At 45.8% G+C, this 24205-nt stretch overlaps 1 protein-coding gene across 4 annotated transcripts in view; it reads left to right on the forward strand.

Moving 5' to 3' along the window:
- The window catches only part of LOC127877004 (6-phosphofructo-2-kinase/fructose-2,6-bisphosphatase-like), a 370857-nt gene that overhangs the window by 92878 nt on the left and 253774 nt on the right, over positions 1–24205 (forward strand). For 2 of the 4 annotated variants that reach the window (XR_008048207.1, XM_052422610.1), the window contains one exon: positions 3984–6295. Coding sequence is in view for 1 of the 4 variants with exons in the window: in XM_052422610.1 (XP_052278570.1) it covers positions 3984–4055 (72 nt within the window). In the remaining 3 variants the exon portion in view is untranslated. Of the gene's footprint in view, positions 1–3983; positions 6296–24205 lie in introns of those variants that run through there. The other 2 variants (XR_008048195.1, XR_008048196.1) reach the window with 2 other exon arrangements.

A 24205-nucleotide genomic window follows, 5' to 3' on the forward strand; every position in this document is an offset into this window, starting at 1 on the left:
GACGCAATCCAATGTTACACGGGAAAAAATCAGTGATATGGTTTTGAATTTTGATATATGACTTGAGATTTGCATAGAGAGCTTTAAGGATTCGAAGAAAGTTACCATGCACGCCTTTTTTCTCTAAGGAGATAAATAACTTGCTATGATTGATTTAATCAAATGCCTTACGAAAATTCACGTAGATGCAGTAGAAACGACCACCTCTCTTAGAAAGGTATTTTTGTACCATTGCATGTAAACAGAAAATATTAACGACAGTTGAATAGCCCTTTTGAAAACCAGATTGTGATTAATCTATCTTGTTGTTATCTTCAGCCCAATTTGACAATCAATTATTTATAATGCCAGAAAATATTTTGTATAATGTGGTAGAAATAGATATACATGTACCTCTGTAATTGCCAGGAATGTTTGTCGGATCAGATTTGTGAATAGGAGTTATGACACTAGAACCCCAAGATAAAGGGATACTACCGGTTTCTAATATCTGATTAAATAGAAGTAACAAGATAGGAGATATGTCATCCGTGGTATATTTGAAAAATTCTGCTGGTATACCATCAATACCGCTACTTTTCCCAAAAGATAAGGTAGAAATAGACCTTTGAATCTCCTCAATTGTGATTGGTTCATGTAAGACAATGGCTGTAGGATCAGCGAGATTATGTGAATTATCAGTACATGGGTCTACATTACTAGCATTTTCATCATACAAAAGTCTGGAAAAGTACTGATACCATTCAGACGGTGAAATACTATCATCTAAAGTCGCAATTGTTTTACCTTTTTTAAGAACTTTCCAGAAGGAGCAGGGATCGTTTCTGGTGTCAAATAATAATTTTCTGTTGGCTTTAGTAAAACCTTGTTAACACTCTAGAGGCCACATTTATTTTCCGATCTTTGTGAAACTTGGTCAGAAGATTTGTCCCAATAATATCTTGTTATCTCAGGCGAGCGACTTTGGGTCTTTCAGGCCCTCTTGCCTTTCATGCCCTCTTGTCTTAAAGAGCATGCCAAGCCGAATTGATTTAAACAATAAAAAGATTGATCATGTAGTTTGTAAGAAAGGACTTGACATGAACCAACTGTCACTGTTTTAAGGCCATCTTTTTACCGTCTTTAGACTCCAGTTGAGGAGGGTTTCCCGCCATCTGTCAAAGTCTCATGTAGTCTCCAACTCAAAGCAAAACACTGAATTTTTAGTATACAACAATGTTTTCCCTACATCATGCACACAGAAATATTCAAAAATAAAGTCATGACAATTAAGTGCCCATACAGAGAATTGTGTCTTCAAATAAATGACGTTTAATTTTTTAGAGGGTATAGCATTCAACACAAAAAGTATTTAGTATACTGTAACCTATTATATATCAGGTAGATTAATGTAAATATAAATAGTTAAAAGCATAGTGGGAAAAAATCACTAAACTCTTTTTTCTCCATGTATGTTTATTATATTGGTATTCAATGAGCTTATTGAACATGAATGAAAAAAATCCTTATTTTAGAGAAATTCAGCATTATTTGTTAACATATAACTCATAACATTATGATAAGGGTTAAACAATAAAATTGTTAAGCAATATTTTCAAGATGAAAAAGTTTTTTGTCAGACAATGCATACATAAAACCTCACAATACTTGGAATTTTAAGACAATATACCAAGTACAAATTCCTGTCTCCTTGATGAAAGGTCTGGGTCACAATTTTAGGTCAAAGGTCATTTTAGATTTATTTTAACCAATAATGCATGGAGAATTTGAAGACAGCTGGACATAGATCAAACTTGACTTTCAATTTCCCTTTGAAAGACATAAAACATGTATACAAAAAGTAGGTTGTTTCTTGTCAATAACTTAAGTTTGTATAGGACAATCTTGATGACACTGCATATAGCAAGCTTGTATTAAAAACTACCCAAAGATTCATTTAGGGCATGTTGGGTGAAGGTAATGGTCACCGTTACTAAAAATCGACTCATGGCATACTCTCAAGAAATTCAGTTTTAATGGAGGTATTGCACTGAAATAGTCTATGTAGGTAGCTTACATGCAGACCTATATTGAAGGGCTAGTCCGGTCAAGCAGGGACCTATACAGGTCCCTGGGTCAAGGTCAGGGGCACTGTAATGAAAACTTGCAAAATAGTTTCCCTTGAATAACTTGAGTTTGAACGGAAGTTTTAGATTGAAATTGTTTGTGTAGGTTTCTTTATATTATGACTTAGCATAGGAGCTCAGTTGGGGCCATTCAGATAAAAAGGTAAAGTTCACCGTAATTGAAATAAGAAAAAGACCGTTTGCTGTCCAATAACTTTAGTTTGGATGACGATATTGTACAAAAATTTGATGTGTAGACTACCTACATATAGACTTAGCTATACTATTATTCAATCTGGGACTAGTTTGGTCAAGATCAATGTTTCTGCAAATAGAAAACCGTTCCTGCTAAATAGCTTTCAAGAGTGTTAGGCTGGTTTTGTATGTTGGTAGCAAAAGAAATGCATACCTAGTTTGAGTCAGCATTTGGGGCCAGTGGGGTCAAGCGCAAGATCACTGTGACTTAAAATAGAAAATCTGTGTGTGTTCCAGATACAGAATAAGTGTTAAATCAGGCTCCTCAGACCAAAAACTGTTATGGAATTCTTAAACTATACAAACTAACCAGATACTTGTTTGAAGGGACTTGTCAGCAGATTTTGGTAGTTTTGAAATATGTCATTTAATATGTATAAACTTACAAATCTTTAATGTTGTTAAAAGTCTTAACTTATTATGCTACCCAAAATTTATTTTGGGGGGAGCATATAGTCGCCGCTTCGTCTGTCCGTGTGTGTGTCTGTCTGTCCGTCCGTGCTCATTTTTGTTTGGGCTATTTCTCAGCAACTTATGACCGGAATTCAATGAAACTTAATGCGAAGCTTCACTACCAAGAGGAGATGTGCATATTATCAGCGGGTTCTGGTAGGATGATTTTTCACAGAGTTATGGCCCTTTGAAATTTTCAATAAAAAATTATTGTCCATTCCAACTTCTGTGCCCTCAAGACGTTTCCTTTTATCTGAATATATAGTGCAATATTGTGACAAAAAAACTTTGGGGAGCATCACTCGTCTCAGACGGTTTCTTGTTATAGTAGCCAGAAAAAAAGATTGATGAAATAAATTATTGCCATGGCAGGGGTACGGACCTGAGATCTCCAGAAGTAAAAGATAGTGCACTACCACTGCATCATGCTGGCTTAAGTATTCAAATGCCAATTATAATTGCTATGATGGTACTACACGTTTCTTCAAGCTTAGGGAGGACAAGCATATTTATACACGCATCATTATTTAACCGATATTGAATGAAGAGTATCCATAAAAGAACCAATATTGTTGATAAAAAATCTTAGTCGGGATTATTGTTTTGTTGTTTAGGCATTATGTTTACATTCTTTTCTGAATCTATGATAACAACTTTGAACATCATCATTTTACCAAATTTGATCGAGTCCCGTTTAATATAGAAAACACTTGTTTAAACATAGGAGACAATTTAATTCCATCATGTGTATTACAAGAAATTATGAACATGTATTTAAAGAAGGTAGAGATTTTTTATGCCTCCAGATCGAATGATCAGGGGTATATTGTTTTTGGCCTGTCTGTCTGTCTGTCATTCTGTCCCAAAATTTTAACCTTGTTTAAAGTTTTACAATAACTTTTGCAGTATTGAAGATAGCAACTTGACATTTGGCATGCATTTGTATCTCATGGAGCTGCACATTTTGAGTGGTAAAAGGTCAAGGTCATTCTTCAAGGTCAAATATATGGCTTCAAAGCGGTGCAGTAGGGGGCATTGTGTTTCACAAACACAGCTCTTGTTTTATTTCGTCATTATTGGCAGAAAAAATGAAATTTAATTTTAGTGTGTTGGTATTAAAGCATAAAGACATGTTTGAGGGTTTAAACATGTCTTTAAATTTTTCTTCAGAATATTGACTCAGAGCGTTCAGTCCAAGATGCGCTCTCCACTGTACTAGATGAAGAGAAGGAGATCCAATAGAAATGGCTGAGCTTGGTAGTCAGCAGCCAATCAGGAGCAGCATATAATGGCCACATGGGCATGATGTTTTCAGGCTAATAATAGATTACCAATAGAAATGGCAGAAAAAGTCTTATGAATGTAGATAAATGTTAAGATTTTTTTCACTTGTTTCTATAATGCAATGTCAGTATACTTCTAAACCTATGGTATTGAACTTGGTTGTAAGCTTGCTCAATTATTGGTATGCCATTATTATGCCCCCCTTCGAAGAAGAGGGGGTATATTGCTTTGCTCATGTCGGTCAGTCGGTAGGTCGGTTGGTCGGTCGGTCGGTCCGTCCACCAGGTGGTTGTCAGACGATAACTCAAGAACGCTTGGGCCTAGGATCATGAAACTTCATAGGTACATTGATCATGACTTGCAGATGACCCCTATTGATTTTGAGGTCACTAGGTCAAAGGTCAAGATCAAGGTGACCCGAAATAGTAAAATGGTTTCCGGATGATAACTCAAGAACGCATACGCCTAGGATCATGAAACTTCATGGGTAGATTTATCATGACTCGCAGATGACCCCTATTGATTTTGAGGTCACTAGGTCTAAGGTCAAGGTCACGGTGATCCGAAATAGTAAAATGGTTTCCGGATGATAACTCAAGAACGCATACGCCTAGTATCATGAAACTTCATGGGTAGATTGATCATGACTCGCAGATGACCCCTATTGATTTTGAGGTTACTAGGTCAAAGGTCAAGGTCACGGTGACCCGAAATAGTAAAATGATTTTCGGATGATAATTTAGAACGCATATGCCTAGGATCATGAAACTTTATAGGTAGATTGATCATGACAGGCAGATGATCCCTATTGATTTTCAGGTCACTAGGTCAAAGGTCAAGGTCACGGTGACCCGAAATAGTAAAATGATTTTCGGATGATAACTCAAGAACGCTATTCCTAGGATCATGAAACTTCATAGGTAGATTGATCATGACTCGCAGGTGACCCCTATTGATTTTGAGGTCACAAGGTCAAAGGTCAAGGTCATGGTGACCCGAAATAGTAAAATGATTTTTGGATGATAACTCAAGAACGCTTTTGCCTAGGATCATGACACTTCATAGGTACATTGATAGTGACTTGCAGATGACCCCTATCGATTTTCAGGTCACTAGGTCAAAGGTCAAGGTCACAGTGACAAAAGTCGTATTCACACAATGGCTGCCAGTACAATGGACAGCCCATATGGGGGGCATGCATGTTTTACAAACAACCCTTGTTAAACATTTTAATTCAGGTGGTGGTATTTTTTCTTTCTTGTTGTATATAGATCATTTTTATCTCGACTTTTTCCAAGAAAACCGGAGGTATTGTCATAGCCAGCTCGTTGTCTGCCGTCTGCCGTGCTAAAACCTTAACATTGGCTCTAAAATCAAAGTGCTTCCACCTACAACTTTGAAACTTCATATGTAGATGCACCTTGATGAGTTCTACACGCCACACCCATTTTTGGGTCACTAGGACAAAGGTCACGCTCACTGTGACCTCTAAAAAAATAAATAAAAAAATAATAAAAAAATTCTGACAAGCTTTCATTCAAAACTGCACCCACAGCCGAGTGTTGGCACTTGTTATGCGGTGCTCTTGTTTATTAGCTGGGCTGTTTGCGGAGAGAAAACCCGAGGTATTGTCATAGCCAGCTCGTTGTGTCGTCCGCCGTCCATGTCGTGCTAAACCTTAACATTTTGTCAAGGTTTTGAACATTGGCTATAAAATGAAAGTGCTTCCACCTACAACTTTGAAGCTTCATATGTAGCTGTACCTTGATGAGTTCTACACGCCTCACCCATATTTGGGTCACTAGGTCAAAGGTCAAGGTCAATGTGACCTCTAAAAAAAAAATCACAAGCTTTCATTTATTAAAAAATGCACCGAGCGTTGGCACCCTTTATGCGATGCTCTTGTTCTATTATTTTGGACTATTGACTTATGCAGATTTGTTTCTGAAATTCTCAAATGTTGTAATGCAACATCCTGGATATCTTTCCATATTTTTTGCTTCTTGGCACTTTTCTTGTCAAAGATATAAGCAGAGTTGTGTAAGAATTGTTTCATTTTTTATGTGTATATCTTAACTTTTATTTCAGTTTATATTAGAGCTTGTGCAGGTATTTTGGAATTGCTTGTACATGTGTATTGCCAAACATTTTCTGTCTCTATATTTTTCTTATTATATATTGTATAAACATTGATATGATGTCATTTGTATGTTGTGCCTTTCCACATTAAATTGACGTTTTAAAGGGTAATTAATTTAACAAGATGTATTTCCAAATTGTCCATGTATTTCCATGAAGTTGTCATGGTGAGCTATTGCGAATTCCTTATGTTCATTGTTGTGCTGAGTCTGGTGTGCTGCGTGCATCGTGAGCTATTGGGAATTCCTTATGTTCAGTGTTGTGCTGAGTCTGGTGTGCTGCGTCCATTGTCAACTGTGAGATCATTGCCACTTTAGAGGCCTCATTTTTCATCCAATCTTGAAACTTGGTCAGAATGTTTATTTAGGCAATATCTAGGATGATTTGGCATATGGGTCACATGTGTGTAATAACTCTGTCACCTGGGCAAATCTTAAAAAAACAAACAGACAAAAAACACCATAGAGGCTAAAATTATGACTCAATCTTGATGAGGCAGAGTCAGAAAGTATATCTTGACAATATTAAGACCTATAGTTGGAATCTGGGTCAGTTGTGTCTAAAAGCAAGGTAACTAGGTCAAACACAATTATGACTCATTCTTGATGAGACAAGGTCAGAATGTATATCTTTACAATATCAAGGCCTAGTTGGAATCTGGGTCAGATGCGTCTAGCAACTAGGTTACAAGGTCAAACACAATAATTATTATGACTCAATCTTGATGAGACAGAGTCAGAAAGTATATCTTGACAATATCAATGCCTAGTTGGAATCTGGATCAGGTGCGTCTAACAACAAGGTTACAAGGTCAAACACAATAATTATTATGACTCAATCTTGATGAGACAGAGTCAGAAAGTATATCTTGACAATATCAATGCCTAGTTGGAATCTGGATCAGATGCGTCTAGAAACAAGTTTACTAGGTCAAACACAATTATGACTCAATCTTCATGAGACAGGGTAAGAATGTTTATCTGGGCAATATCAAGGCCTAGTTGGAATCTGGGTCACATGCGTCTAGAAACAAGTTTACTAGGTCAAACACAATTATGACTCAATCTTCATGAGACAGGGTAAGAATGTTTATCTGGGCAATATCAAGGCCTAGTTGGAATTTGGGTCAGATGCATCTAAAAACAAGTTTACTAGGTCAAACACAATTATGACTCAATCTTCATGAGACAGGGTAAGAATGTTTATCTGGACAATATCAAGGTCTAGTTGGAATCTGGGTCAGATGCATCTAAAAACAAGTTTACTAGGTCAAACACAATTATGACTCAATCTTCATGAGACAGGGTAAGAATGTTTATCTGGGCAATATCAAGGTCTAGGTGGAATCTGTGTCAGATGCATCTAAAAACAAGTTTACTAGTTCAAACATAATTATGACTCAATCTTCATGAGACAAGGTCAGAATGTTTATCTGGATAATATCAAGGCCTCGTTCGAATCTGGGTCGGATGCTTCTAAAACAATTAAGGTAACGAGGTCAAATCTAAAAAACTGTTGGAACCACTCTAGAAAAAAATATCTATGACTCACTCATAAAAAAGAATTTTAATCTATGTGCATATAAAACTAGTTCATCACGTCAAATCTTATAATAACCTTGTTACCACTCTAGCGTCCACAGTTATGCCTCAATCTTCATTATTCTAACGTCATATGGACGTGCCACTGACGTCATAAGTTGCCACTTTGACGTCCGTTTAAACGTCAATGACGTCACTGGGAGGGTCGGCGACACTTCCGACATGCTCGACTCATTGAGCCCAACAGGTGTGCCAAGTTTCATCACAATCGGTCAACTACTTTGCCTCCAGCAACGGAAGAACGGCTCCCATTATAAGGAATGCCAGCCGATGACGTCACTACGGAGGTTTACACGTAAGCGTTTAACGGATGCCGCTCGCAAACGCCTTTGAATAAAGTCGCGAAATGTGGCACGTTTGTAGCGCTCACCGAGACCCGTCGAATGACGCTGTTTTGACCTTTATAGGACGTCGTATGGCCGCGCCGCTGACGTCAGAAGCTGCAACTTTGACGTCATCTGTTACGTCAATGTCGTCACTGGGAAGACCGGCGACCTGGCACGTGTGTTGAGCTCACCGAGACCCGCCGAATGACGTTGGTCCCGTTGTAATAGGACGTCATATGGACGTGCCACTGACGTCATAAGTTGCCACTTTGACGTCCGTTTAAACGTCAATGACGTCCCTCGGAGGATCGGCGACACTTCGGACATGCTCGACTCATTTAGCACAACAAGTGTGCCAAGTTTCATGACTATCGGTCAACTACTTTGCCTCCAGCAACGGCAGAACGGCTCCCATTATAAGGAATGCCAGTCGATGACGTCACTACGGAGGTTTACACGTAAGCGTTTAACGGGCGCCGCTCGCAAACGCCTTTGAATATAGTCGCGAAATTTGGCAGGTTTGTAGCGCTTACCGAGACCCGTCGAATGACGCTGTTTTGACCGTTATAGGACGTCATATAGCCACGCCGCTGACGTCAGAAGCTGCAACGTTGACGTCATCTGTTACGTCAATGTCGTCACTGGGAAGACCGGCGACATGGCACGTATGTAGAGCTTACCGAGACCCGCCAAATGACGTTGGTCCCGTCGTTATAGGACGTCATATGGATGTGCCACTGACGTCATAAGTTGCCACTTTGACGTCCGTTTAAACGTCAATGACGTCACTGGGAGGGTCGGCGACACTTCCGACATGCTCGACTCATTGAGCCCAACAAGTGTGCCAAGTTTCCTGACTATCGGTCCACTTCTTTGCCTCCAGCAACGGCAGAACGGCTCCCATTATAAGGAATGCCAGCCGATGACGTCACTACGGAGGTTTACACGTAAGCGTTTAACGGGCGTCTCGTAAACGCCTTTGAATATAGTCGCGAAATTTGGCACGTTTGTAGCGCTCATCGAGACCCGTCGAATGACGCTGTTTTGACCGTTATAGGACGTCATATGACCGCGCCGCTGACGTCAGAAGCTGCAATTTTGACGTCATCTGTTACGTCAATGTCGTCACTGGGAAGACCGGCGACATGACACGTGTGTAGAGCTCACCGAGACCCGCCGAATGACGTTGGTCCCGTCGTTATAGGACGTCATATGGACGTGCAACTGACGTCATTGGTGGCAACTTTGACGTCCGTTTCAACGTCAATGACGTCACTGGGAGTGTCGGCGACACTTCCGACATGCTCGACTCATTGAGCCCAACAAGTGTGCCAAGTTTCATGACTATCGGTCAACTTCTTTGCCTCCAGCCACGGCAGAACGGCTCCCATTATAAATCAAAGCGCTGAAGGCACTAAAGATATTCGCTATTGCATAATTTAACACGCAATTCATTTTTGAAAATCAATCGCAAGTTTGAAATGAACACACGCCATTCAACTTTATAAAGTGTGTGTCATAGCGCACGGGTCGAGTTTTGTGTGCATTTTTTATCATCCTTATTATTTCATAGAAATAACTAAGACAAAATAAAAACAACATGCTTTTTGGAAGTTCTGAAAGCATAGAAAGTATGATGAAAATGGTAATGATAACTGAATATAAAGAAAATTTGCAGTCACCATCATATTAAAGGAATATTTTTTCTAATATCAAATGACTATCTCACCAAGAATATAAATTCATAATGAAAGTTCCGTGTACAAAACTTTTGATTTTTGACACCATATTCAAAATATACAACAATCTTCGTATCTTGTATATGGAGGAATAAAAGTATATAAACATTGCTGTTTATGCTTTACTTATTACCCGAGCAGTTCACACGGTGTCAACAACGCTAACATAAACATAGGTATAGAGCACTCATGCGCTTTTAGGCGTAGCTGTTTCAGTTTTCATCTTAGTGACTTTTACATAACGCCAACAGACACGCATGAATATTTTCGAATATTTAATAAGCTGATTCGAGATACAACCTCTGAATTTTTGCTACATCACTGCGTATGTGCTCAATTCAAAGGATGTAGCACTGTTCAGTGTAAGGAATTCCGGACTACTCTCTGTATGCTCAAACGACACAAATTGTGGCCCTGTTACAATTACGCGTTACAATCCATCTCGCAGAATTTCACTTTCGCCTCCAAGATGAGAAAACAATCATTAGCGAAATAGTATAGTGTCACGATAAGAGAAAATCGTTTAATTATCATACCACAATGTTTGCCGTACTTGGTCAGCACGTCTGGAAATCATTCCTTAATGTGTGGATAGGCTGCCATTATTAACAAGTTTGCTATTTTCAATTCAATTTTGTATCAAAAAGCATTGTTCTTAAATGTGGCATTTTCAATTCGCAATGAGATTTGTAATGACCCTCGTCATGTGAAAATGGGTCTTATTCCATATGCGCCAATCATATAAATAGCCCACTCAGCTATCACTCCTTCTGGTAAGGAGAAACATAACATATTGAGTGATTTTAAAGCGAACAGCGTCGCCTATGGCCTGACTGCGCAAAAGCACATGTTGGGTTTAACAAACGCTTGCCGAAACGCATAAGACCCATTTTCGCATGACGGCGCTATTGACGTGTGATTTAAATGTGTCGAAAGAAAACTGCGTTTAAATCAAATATAAACATACGATATATTTCGATAGTGAAGAAAGATACTCATAACAAGGCATATGAGGACACATATGAAATGCTCTCCCGTAGTATATTTTTTATTTTACTCACACTAATGTGTGGTTTGACAATGCTAACACACATTTCATGCGGTGAATATGCAGCTTACAAGTGAAAAACACAACACAATAGTTAAACTTTTGTTTAATTGTATTTAATTATTTAGAAAAGTAAATTGCTAACTTTATTTCAAAGTCAGCGTATACGCCGACTACATTTTTAAAAGACATTTATTGTTATAAATATATTTAATATAATATATTAGGTTGTTTTCGGTTTTAGCGATTAAAAAGCATTTTCGAGGTTGCCTATAGTATGCCTGTAGTAATTCATGAACTCATATCCAACTGTCTATGTATTGAGAACTGTGAATATAAACAAGCTTAACCTTCTACTAACCTTCTGCTATTGCATTCGTATTATTATTATAAATTGCTATATTCGGGTTTAGCAATTATGAAACTTTTTTTTGTCTATCGTATCGCTGAAGTTATTGTTGAACTTATGTTCAACGTTTTATAAATTGAGAATATAAACAAAGACCTATAGATAATATGGGTCTTTGATATAAATAAGCGTCAACTTTTTCCCGAATCTCTCATTTTACGACCTGTACTACGTCATTGAGTTGTATGCGAGAGCGTAACCTATTGCGTTGTTATAACCCGTAAACTTTCCTTTGTTTATCGACAGACGCATCTATTAATAGCCTCAATATCATGAATGCCAAAACAACCGGGAAAAAGAACCACGTGACCAAATAGGACGCAAAACGCAAATACCATGCGACTGCGACTTTTATTATGTAAGAAAGCTCCGCAATTCCTTTGAAGTCGGAGCCTTGTGATTGCTATTACTTAAATAATTGACCTCTAACTGAAGTAAGCAAAGGAAACGCAGCACCTAATTGACCCATTCCTTCTATGTGCGAAGGCAGATTGAATTTTACTAATGTATGGTTTGCCTATTATAACACACATTATAATGCGGTAAATATGCGACTTACAAGTAAAAAACACTATAATTAAACTTTTGTTTTGAATTAAGTTATTTAGAAAACAAAATTCCAAACCTTATTTCAAAACAGCAAGACTACATTTTTTAGAGAATATTATTGTTATATTTAAATGTTTTTTTAACAGTTTTAGCGATAATGAAACATTTTTTTATGTTGTCTATCGTATCCCTGTAATAATTGTTGAACTCGTGGTCAACGTATTATTAATTGAGACCTGTGAATATAAACAAGCGTAACCTTATACTACTGCGTTATTCTCACACAGACTCCCCTTTGTTTATCGCCAGCCTCAGATTTATGAATGAGCTGAGCGAAAATACTACGTCACACACACGCAGCAGAAAGTGGACTATTTTAATCATTCATAAACAATCTCCTCCGCGACACGTACAATACGATCATTGTTTATTGATTCTTTTCTATAAAACTCCGTTCGAAAATTTTGAATGTAACACGATATTAATATAATGTTGCCATTTGTGAATACACATAATTGGAGAACTCAAACCTCTTGCATAAATTATACAAATCTTTCTTGCGCGGATACGCAAGCGGGTATTGGGTTAATCATACCTAGTCGTATCGACCTGAATTTCACACTGAGCACTTTAGACGGGCGCTAACTTTGCCTCCAGAAACGGCAGAACGGCTCCCATTATAAGGAATGCCAGCCGATGACGTCACTACGGAGGTTTACAGGTAAGCGTTTAACGGGCGCCGCTCGCAAACGCCTTTGAATATAGTCGCGATATTTGGCACGTTTGTAGCACTCACTGAGTCCCGTCGAATAACGCTGTTTTTACCGTTATAGGACGTCATATGGCTGCGCCGCTGACGTCAGAAGCTGCAACGTTTGACGTCATCTGTTACGTCAATGTCGTCACTGGGAAGACCGGCGACATGGCACGTGTGTAGAGCTCTCCTAGACCCGCCGAATGACGCTGGTCCCGTCTTTATAGGACGTTATATAGACGTGCCACTGACGTCATCAGTTGCCACTTTGACGTCCGTTTAAACGTCAATGACGTCATTCGGAGGGTCGGCGACACTTCCGACATGCTCGACTCATTGAGCCCAACAAGTGTGCCAAGTTTTATGACTATCGGTCAACTACTTTGCCTCCAGCAACGGCAGAACGGCTCCCATTATAAGGAATGCCAGCCGATGACGTTACTACGGAGGTTTACACGTAAGCGTTTAACGGGCGCCGCTTGCAAACGCCTTTGAATATAGTCGCGAAATTTGGCATGTTGTATCGCTCACCGAGACTCGTCGAATGACGCTGGTTTGACCGTTATATGACGTCATATGACCGCGCCGCTGACGTCAGAAGCTGCATTTTTGACGTCATCTGTTACGTCAATGTCGTCACTGGGAAGACCGACGACAGGGTACTTGTGTAGAGCTCACCGAGACCCGCCGAATGACGTTGGTCCCGTCGTTATAGGACGTCATATGAACGTGCCACTGACGTCATAAGTTGCCACTTTGACGTTCGTTTAAACGTTAATGACGTCACTGGGAGGGTCGGCGACACTTCCGACATGCTCGACTCATTGAGCCCAACAAGTGTGCCAAGTTTCATGACTATCGGTCAACTACTTTGCCTCCAGCAACGGCAGAACGGCTCCCATTATAAGGAATGCCAGCCGATGACGTCACTACGGAGGTTTACACGTAAGCGTTAAACGGGCGCCGCTCGCAAACGCCTTTGAATACAGTCGCGAAATTTGGCACGTTTGTAGTGCTCATCGAGGCCCGTCGAATGACGCTGTTTTTACCGTTATAGGACGTCATAAGGCCGTGCCGCTGACGTCAGAAGCTGCAACTTTGACGTCATCTGTTACGTCAATGTCGTCACTGGGAAGACCGGCGACATGGCATGTGTGTAGAGCTCACCGAGACCCGCCGAATGACGTTGGTCCCGTCGTTATAGGACGTCATATGGACGTGCCACTGACGTCATACGTTGCCACTTTGACGTCCGTTTAAACGTCAATGACGTCACTGGGAGGGTCGGCGACCCTTCTGACATGCTCGACTCATTGAGCCCAACAAGTGTGCCAAGTTTAATGACTATCGGTCAGCTTCTTTGCCTCCAGCAACGGCAGAACGGCTCCCATTATAAGGAATGCCAGCCTATGACATCACTACGGAGGTTTACACGTAAGCGTTTAACGGGCGCCGCTTGCAAACGCCTTTGAATATAGTCGCGAAATTTGGCACGTTTGCAGCGTTCGACGAGACTCATCGAATGACGCTGTTTTGACCGTTAAAGGACGTCATATGGCCGTGCCGTTGATGTCAAAAGCTGCAACTTTGACGTCATCTGTTACGTCAATGTTGTCACTGGGAAGACCGGCGACATGGCATGTGTGTAGAGCTCACCGAGACCCGCCGAATGACGTTGGTCCCGTCGTTATAGGACGTCATATGGACGTGCCACTGACGTCATACGTTGCCACTTTGACGTCCGTTTTAACGTCAATGACGTCACTGGGAGGGTCGGCGACACTTCCGACATGCTCGATTCATCGAGCCCAACAAGTGTGCCAAGTTTCATGACTATCGGTCAACTACTTTGCCTCCAGCAACGGCAGAACGGCTCCCAATATAAGGAATGCCATCGGATGACGTCACTACGGAGGTTTACACGTAAGCGTTTAACGGGCGCCGCTCGCAAACGCCTTTGAATATAGTCGCGAAATTTGGCACGTTTGTATCGCTCACCGAGACCCGTCGAATGACGCTGGTTTGACAGTTATAGGACGTCATATGACCGCGCCGCTGACGTCAGAAGCTGCATTTTTGACGTCATCTGTTACGTCAATGTCGTCACTGGGAAGACCGACGACATGGTACTTGTGTAGAGCTCACCGAGACCCGCCGAATTAAGTTGGTCCCGTCGTTATAGGACGTCATATGGACTTGCCACTGACGTCATAAGTTGCCACTTTGACGTTCGTTTAAACGTCAATGACGTCACTGGGAGGGTCGGCGACCCTTCTGACATGCTCGACTCATTGAGCCCAACATGTGTGCCAAGTTTTATGACTATCGGTCAACTTCTTTGCCTCCAGCAACGGCAGAACGGCTCCCATTATAAGGAATGCCAGCCTATGACGTCACTACGGAGGTTTGCACGTAAGCGTTTAACGGGCGCCGCTTGCAAACGCCTTTGAATATAGTCGCGAAATTTGGCACGTTTGCAGCGTTCAACGAGACCCATCGAATGACGCTGTTTTGACCGTTAAAGGACGTCATATGGCCGTGCCGCTGACGTCAAAAGCTGCAACTTTGACGTCATCTGTTACGTCAATGTTGTCACTGGGAAGACCGGCGACATGGCACATGGTTAGAGCTCACCGAGACCCGCCAAATAACGTTGGTCCCGTCGTTATAGGACGTCATATGGACGTGCCACTGACGTCATAAGTTGCCACTTTGACGTCCGTTTAAACGTCAATGACGTCACTGGGAGGGTCGGCGACACTTTCGACATGCTCGACTCATTGGGCCCAACAAGTGAGCCAAGTTTCATGACTATCGGTCAACTACTTTGACTACTACTGAAGTCGAGATTATCTCTCGGAGTAGGTGTGCCACAGCGACGAAACTTGGCAGACTTGTGTTGCCCGATAGGTCACGCATGCGCCAAGTTCAATATGGCGTCTTAGTGCCATCGCTTCCGATGAGATTGTCGCCGAAGGTACGCTAACTGGTCCGTATTGGCCCCGTTACCCCATAATAGGTGCTTGAAGTCGCGATTATCTCTCGGAGTAGGTGTGCCACAGCGACAAAACTTGGCAGACTTGTGTGACCTGATGGGTCACGCATGTGCCAAGTTCAATATGGCGTCTCAGTGCCATTGCTTCCGGTGAAAGTGTCGCCGAAGGTACGCTAACTGGCCCGTATTGGCCCCGTTACCCCATAAAAGGAGCCTGAAGTCCCGATTATCTCTCGGAGTAGGTGAGCCACAGCGACGAAACTTGGCAGACTTGTGTGGCCCGATGGGTCACGCATGCGCCAAGTTCAATATGGCGTCTCAGTGCCATCGCTTCCGGTGAAAGTGTCGCCGAAGGTACGCTAACTGGCCCGTATTGGCCCCGTTACCCCATAATAGGAGCCTGAAGTCGCGATTATCTCTCGGAGTAGGTGTGCCACAGCGACGAAACTTGGCAGACTTGTGTGGCCCGATGGGTCACGCATGCGCCAAGTTCAATATGGCGTCTCAGTGCCATCGCTTCCGGTGAAAGTGTCGCCGAAGGTACGCTAACTGGCCCGTATTGGCCCCGTTACCCCATAATAGGAGCCTGAAGTCGCGATTATCTCTCGGAGTAGGTGTGCCACAGCGACTAAACTTGGCAGACTTGTGTGGCCCGACATGTCACGCATGCGCCAAGTTCAATATGGCGTCTCAGTGCCATCGCTTCCGGTGAGAGTGTCGCCGAAAGTACGCTAACTGGCCCGTATTGGCCCCGTTACCCCATAATAGGAGCTTTAAGTCGCGATTATCTCTCGGAGTAGGTGTGCCACAGCGACGAAACTTGGCAGACTTGTGTGGCCCGATGGGTCACGCATGCGCCAAGTTCAATATGGCGTCTCAGTGCCATAGCTTCCGGTGAGAGTGTCGCCGAAGGTACGCTAACTGGCCCGTATTGGCCCCGTTACCCCATAATTGGAGCCTGAAGTCGCGATTATCTCTCGGAGTATGTGTGCCACAGCGACGAAACTTGGCAGACTTGTGTGGCTCAATGGGTTACGCATGCGCCAAGTTCAATATGGCGTCTCAGTGCCATAGCTTCCGGTGAAAGTGTCGCCGAAGGTACGCTAACTGGCCCGTATTGGCCCCGTTACCCTATAATAGGAGCCTGAGGTCGCGATTATCTCTCGGAGTAGGTGTGCCACAGCGACGAAACTTGGCAGACTTGTGTGGCCCGATGCGTCACGCATGCGCCATTTCAATATGGCGTCTCAGTGCCATCGCTTCCGGTGAGAGTGTCACCGAAGGTAGTCTAACTGGCCCGTATTTGTCCCGTTACCCCATAATAGGAGCCTGAAGTCGCGATTATCTCACGGAGTAGGTGTGCCACATCGACGAAACTTGGCAGACTTGTGTGGCCCGTTGGGTCACGCATGCGCCAAGTTCAATATGGCGTCTCAGTGCCATCGCTTCCGGTGAAATTGTCGCCGAAGGTACGCTAACTGGCCCGTATTGGCCCCGTTACCCCATAATAGGAGCCTGAAGTCGCGATTATCTCTCGGAGTAGGTGTGCCACAGCGACAAAACTTGGCAGACTTGTGTGGCCCGATGGGTCACGCATGCCAAAAGTCCAATATGTCGTCTCAGTGCCATCGCTTTCGGTGAAAGTGTCGATGAAGGTACGCTAACTGGCCCGTATTGGCCCCGTTACCCCATAATAGGAGCCTGAAGTCGCGATTATCTCTCGGAGTAGGTGTGCCACAGCGACGAAACTTGGCAGACTTGTGTGGCCCGATAGGACACGCATGCGCCAAGTTCAATATGGCGTCTCATTGCCATCGCTTCCGGTAAAAGTGTCGCCGAAGGTATGCTAACTGGCCCGTATTGGCCCCGTTACCCCATAATAGGAGCCTGAAGTCGCGATTATCTCTCGGAGTAGGTGTGCCACAGCGACGAAACTTGGCAGACTTGTGTGGCCCGATGGGTCACGCATGCGCCAAGTTCAATATGGCGTCTCAGTGCCATCGCTTCCGGTGAAAGTGTCGCCGAAGGTACGCTAACTGGCTCGTATTGGCCCCGTTACCCCATAATAGGAGCCTGAAGTCGCGATTATCTCTCGGAGTAGGTGTGCCACAGCGACTTAACTTGGCTGACTTGTGTGGCCCGACTGGTCACGCATGCGCCAAGTTCAATATGGCGTCTCAGTGCCATCGCTTCCGGTGAGAGTGTCGACGAAGGTACGCTTACTGGCCCGTATTGGCCCCGTTACCCCATAATAGGAGCCTGAAGTCGCGATTATCTCTCGGAGTAGGTGTGCTACAGCGACGAAACTTGGCAGACTTGTGTGGCCCGATGGGTCACGCATGCCAAAAGTCCAATATGTCGTCTCAGTGCCGTCGCTTTCGGTGAAAGTGTCGATGAAGGTACGCTAACTGGCCCGTATTGGCCCCGTTACCCCATAATAGGAGCCTGAAGTCGCGATTATCTCTCGGAGGAGGTGTGCCACAGCGACGAAACTTGGCAGACTTGTGTGGCCCGAAAGGTCACGCATGCGCCCAATTCAATATGGCGTCTCATTGCCATCGCTTCCGGTAAAAGTGTCGCCGAAGGTACGCTAACTGGCCCGTATTGGCCCCGTTACCCCATAATAGGAGCCTGAAGTCGCGATTATCTCTCGGAGTAGGTGTGCCACAGCGACGAAACTTGGCAGACTTGTGTGGCCCGATGGGTCACGCATGCGCCAAGTTCAATATGGCGTCTCAGTGCCATCGCTTCCGGTGAGAGTGTCACCGAAGGTAGTCTAACTGGGCCGTATTGGCCCCGTTACCCCATAATAGGAGCCTGAAGTCGCGATTATCTCTCGGAGTAGGTGTGTCACATCGACGAAACTTGGCAGACTTGTGTGGCCCGTTGGGTCACGCATGCGCCAAGTTCAATATGGCGTCTCAGTGCCATCGCTTCCTGTGAAAGTGTCGCCGAAGGTACGCTAACTGGGCAGTATTGGCCCCGTTACCCCATAATAGGAGCCTGAAGACGCGATTATCTCTCGGAGTAGGTGTGCCACAGCGACGAAACTTGGCAGACTTGTGTAGCCCAATTGGTCACGCATGCGCCAAGTTCAATATGGCGTCTCAGTGCCACCGCTTCCGGTGAAAGTGTCGGCGAAGTTACGCTAACTGGCCCGTATTGGCCCCGTTACCCCATAATAGGAGCCTGAAGTCGCGATTATCTCTCAGAGTAGGTATACCACAGCGACGAAACTTGGCAGACTTGTGTGGCCCGATTGGTCACGCATGCCAAAAGTCCAATATGGCGTCTCAGTGCCATCGTTTTCGGTGAAAGTGTCGATGAAGGTACGCTAACTGGCCCGTATTTGCCCCGTTACCCCATAATAGGAGCCTGAAGTCGCGATTATCTCTCGGAGTAGGTGTGCCACAGCGACGAAACTTGGAAGACTTGTGTGGCCCGATGGGTCACGCATGCGCCAAGTTCAATATGGCGTCTCAGTGCCATCGCTTCCGGTGAAAGTGTCGCCGAAGGTACGCTAACTGGCTCGTATTGGCCCCGTTACCCCATAATAGGAGCCTAAAGTCGCGATTATCTCTCGGAGTAGGTGTGCCACAGCGACGAAACTTGGCAGACTTGTGTGGCCCGATAATTCACGCATGCGCCAAGTTCAATATGTCGTCTCAGTGCCATCGCTTCCGGTGAGAGTGTCCACCGAAGGTAGTCTAACTGGCCCGTATTTGTCCCGTTACCCCATAATAGGAGCCTGAAGTCGCGATTATCTCACGGAGTAGGTGTGCCACATCGACGAAACTTGGCAGACTTGTGTGGCCCGTTGGGTCACGCATGCGCCAAGTTCAATATGGCGTCTCAGTGCCATTGCTTCCGGTGAAAGTGTCGCCGAAGGTACGCTAACTGGCCCGTATTGGCCCCGTTACCCTATAATAGGAGCCTGAAGTCGCGATTATCTCTCGGAGTAGGTGTGCCACAGCGACAAAACTTGGCAGACTTGTGTGGCCCGATGGGTCACGCATGCCAAAAGTCCAATATGTCGTCTCAGTGCCATCGCTTTCGGTGAAAGTGTCGATGAAGGTACGCTAACTGGCCCGTATTGGCCCCGTTACCCCATATAGGAGCCTGAAGTCGCGATTATCTCTCGGAGTAGGTGTGCCACAGCGACGAAACTTGGCAGACTTGTGTGGCCCGATAGGTCACGCATGCGCCAAGTTCAATATGGCGTCTCATTGCCATCGCTTCCGGTAAAAGTGACGCCGAAGGTAAGCTAACTGGCCCGTATTGGCCCCGTTACCCCATAATAGGAGCCTGAAGTCGCGATATCTCTCGGAGTAGGTGTGCCACAGCGACGAACTTGGAAGACTTGTGTGGCCCGATGGGTCACGCATGCGCCAAGTTCAATATGGCGTCTCAGTGCCATCGCTTCCGGTGAAAGTGTCGCCGAAGGTACGCTAACTGGCTCGTATTGGCCCCGTTACCCCATAATAGGAGCCTGAAGTCGCGATATCTCTCGAGTAGGTGTGCCACCACAGCGACTTAACTTGGCAGACTTGTGTGGCCCGACTGGTCACGCATGCGCCAAGTTCAATATGGCGTCTCAGTGCCATCGCTTCCGGTGAGAGTGTCGCCGAAGGTACGCTTACTGGCCCGTATTGGCCCCGTTACCCCATAATAGGAGCCTGAAGTCTCGATTATCTCTCGGAGTAGGTGTGCCACAGCAACGAAACTTGGCAGACTTGTGTGGCCCGATGGGTCACGCATGCCAAAAGTCCAATATGTCGTCTCAGTGCCATCGCTTTCGGTGAAAGTGTCGATGAAGGTACGCTAACTGGCCCGTATTGGCCCCGTTACCCCATAATAGGAGCCTGAAGTCGCGATTATCTCTCGGAGTAGGTGTGCCACAGCGACGAAACTTGGCTGACTTGTGTGGCCCGATGGGTCACGCATGCGCCAAGTTCAATATGGCGTCTCAGTGCCATCGCTTCCGGTGAGAGTGTCACCGAAGGTAGTCTAACTGGCCCGTATTTGCCCCGTTACCCCATAATAGGAGCCTGAAGTCGCGATTATCTCTCGGAGTAGGTGTGCCACATCGACGAAACTTGGCAGATTTGTGTGGCCCGTTGGGTCACGCATGCGCCAAGTTCAATATGGCGTCTCAGTGCCATCGCTTCCTGTGAAAGTGTCGCCGAAGGTACGCTAACTGGCCCGTATTGGCCCCGTTACCCCATAATAGGAGCCTGAAGTCGCGATTATCTCTCAGAGTAGGTATACCACAGCGACGAAACTTGGCAGACTTGTGTGGCCCGATTGGTCACGCATGCCAAAAGTCCAAGATGGCGTCTCAGTGCCATCGTTTTCGGTGAAGTGTCGATGAAGGTACGCCAACTGGCCCTTATTGGCCCCGTTACCCCATAATAGGAGCCTGAAGTCGCGATTATCTCTCGGAGTAGGTGTGCCACAGCGACGAAACTTGGCAGACTTGTGTTGCCCGATTGGGTCACGCATTCGCCAAGTTCAATATGGCGTCTCAGTGCCATCGCTTCGGTGAAAGTGTCGCCGAAGTTACGCTAAACTTGGCCCGTATTGGCCCGTTACCCCATAATAGGAGCCTGAAGTCGCGATTATCTCTCGGAGTAGGTGTGCCACAGCGACAAAACTTGGCAGACTTGTGGGCCCGATGGGTCACGCATGTGCCAAGTTCAATATGGCGTCTCAGTGCCATCGCTTCGGTGAAAGTGTCGCCGAGGTACGCTAACTGGCCCGCATTGGCCCGTTACCCCATAATAGGAGCCTTAAAGTCGCGATTATCTCTCAGAGTAGGTGTGCCACAGCGACGAAACTTGGCAGACTTGTGTGGCCCGATGGTCACGCATGCGCCAAGTTCAATATGGCGTCTCAGTGCATTCGCTTCCGTGAGAAGTGTCGCTGAAGGTACGCTAACTGCCCGTATTGGCCCCGTTACCCCATAATAGGAGCCTGAAGTCGCGATATCTCTCGGAGTAGGTGTGCCACAGCGACGATAACTTGGCAGACTTGTGTGGCCCGATGGGTCACGCATGCCACAAGTTCAATATGGCGTCTCAGTGCCATCGCTTCCGGTGAAAGTGTCGCGAAGGTACGCTAACTGGCCCGTATTGGCCCCGTTACCCCATAATAGGAGCCTGAAGTCGCGATTATCTCTCGGAGTAGGTGTGCCACAGCGACGAAACATTGGCAGACTTGTGTGGCCCGATGGGTCACGCATGCCAAAAGTTCAATATGGCGTCTCAGTGCCATCGCTTTCGGTGAAAGTGTCGCCGAAGGTACGCTAACTGGCCCGTATTGGCCCCGTTACCCCATAATAGGAGCCTGAAGTCGCGATTATCTCTCGGAGTAGGTGTGCCACAGCGACGAAAACTTGGCAGACTTGTGTGGCCCGATGGGTCACGCATGCGCCAAGTTCAATATGGCGTCTCAGTGCCATCGCTTCCGGTAAGAGTGTCGCCGAAGGTACGCTAACTGGCCCGTATTGGCCCCGTTACCCCCATAATAGGAGCCTGAAGTCGCGATTATCTCTCGGAGTAGGTGTGCCACAGGCGACGAAACTTGGCAGACTTGTGTGGCCCGATGGGTCCACGCATGCGCCAAGTTCAATATGGCGTCTCAGTGCCATCGCTTCCGGTGAAAGTGTCGCCGAAGGTACGCTAACTGGCCCGTATTTGGCCCCGTTACCCCATAATAGGAGCCTGAAGTCGCGATTATCTCTCGGAGTAGGTGTGCCACAGCGACGAAACTTGGCAGACTTGTGTGGCCCGATGGGTCACGCATGCGCCAAAGTTCAATATTGGCGTCTCAGTGCCCATCGCTTCCGGTTGAAGTGTCGCCGAAGGTACGCTAACTGGCCCGTATTGGCCCGTAACCCCATAATAGGAGCCTGAAGTCGCGATTATCTCTCGGAGTAGGTGTGCCACAAGGCGACTAACTTGGCAGACTTGTGTGGCCCGATGGTCAGCATGCCCAAGTTCAATATGGCGTCTCAGTGCCATCCGCTTCCGGTGAAGAGTGTCGCCGAAGGTACGCTAACTGGCCCGTATTGGCCCCGTTACCCCATAATAGGAGCCTGAAGTCGCGATTATCTCTCGGAGTAGGGTGCCACAGCGACGAAACTTGGCAGACTTGTTTGGCCCGATGGGCCACGCATGCCCAAAGTGCAATGTGGCGTCTCAGTGCCACCGCTTCCGGTGAAGTGTCGCCGAAGGTACGCTAACTGGCCCGTATTGGCCCCGTTACCCCCATAATAGGAGCCTGAAGTCGCGATTATCTCTCGGAGTAGGGTGACCACGAGCGACGAAACTTGGCAGACTTGTTTGGCCCGATGGGCCACGCATGCCAAAGTGCAATGTGGCGTCTCAGTGCCACCGCTTCCGGTGAAAGTGTCGCCGAAGGTACGCTAACTGGCCCGTATTGGCCCCGTTACCCCATAATAGGAGCCTGAAGTCGCGATATCTCTCGGAGTAGGTGACCAGCAGCGACGAAACTTGGCAGACTTGTTTGGCCCGATGGGCACGCATGCCAAAAGTGCAATGTGGCGTCTCAGTGCCACCGCTTCCGGTGAAAGTGTCGCCGAAGGTACGCTAACTGGCCCGTATTTGGCCCCGTTACCCCATAATAGGAGCCTGAAGTCGCGATTATCTCTCGGAGTAGGTGACCCAGAGCGACGAAACTTGGCAGACTTGTTTGGGCCCGATGGGCCACGCATGCCAAAAGTGCAATGTGGCGTCTCAGTGCCACCGCTTCGGTGAAAGTGTCGCCGAAGGTACGCTAACTGGCCCGTATTGGCCCCGTTACCCATAATAGGAGCCTGAAGTCGCGATTATCTCTCGGAGTAGGTGACCCAGCGACGAAACTTGGCAGACTTGTTTGGCCCGATGGGCCCACGCATGCCAAAAGTGCAATGTGGCGTCTCAGTGCCACCGCTTCCGGTGAAAGTGTCGCCGAAGGTACGCTAACTGGCCCGTATTGGCCCCCGTACCCCATAATAGGAGCCTGAAGTCGCGATTATCTCTCGGAGTAGGTGACCCAGAGCGACGAAACTTGGCAGACTTGTTTGGCCCGATGGGCCACGCATGCCAAAAGTGCAATGTGGCGTCTCAGTGCCACCGCTTCCGGTGAAAGTGTCGCCGAAGGTACGCTAACTGGCCCGTATTGGCCCCGTTACCCCATAATAGGAGCCTGAAGTCGCGATTATCTCTCGGAGTAGGTGACCCAGAGCGACGAAACTTGGCAGACTTGTTTGGCCCGATGGGCCACGCATGCAAAAGTGCATGTGGCGTCTCAGTGCCACCGCTTCCGGTGAAAGTGTCGCCGAAGGTACGCTAACTGGCCCGTATTGGCCCGTTACCCCATAATAGGAGCCTGAAGTCGCGATTATCTCTCGGAGTAGGTGACCCAGAGCGACGAAACTTGCAGACTTGTTTGGCCCGATGGGCCACGCATGCCAAGTGCAATGTGGCGTCTCAGTGCCACCGCTTCCCGTGAAAGTGTCGCCGAAGTTACGCTAACTGGCCGTATT

The sequence above is a fragment of the Dreissena polymorpha genome, chromosome 1, assembly GCF_020536995.1.
Source record: "Dreissena polymorpha isolate Duluth1 chromosome 1, UMN_Dpol_1.0, whole genome shotgun sequence".
Taxonomy (NCBI): domain Eukaryota; kingdom Metazoa; phylum Mollusca; class Bivalvia; order Myida; family Dreissenidae; genus Dreissena; species Dreissena polymorpha.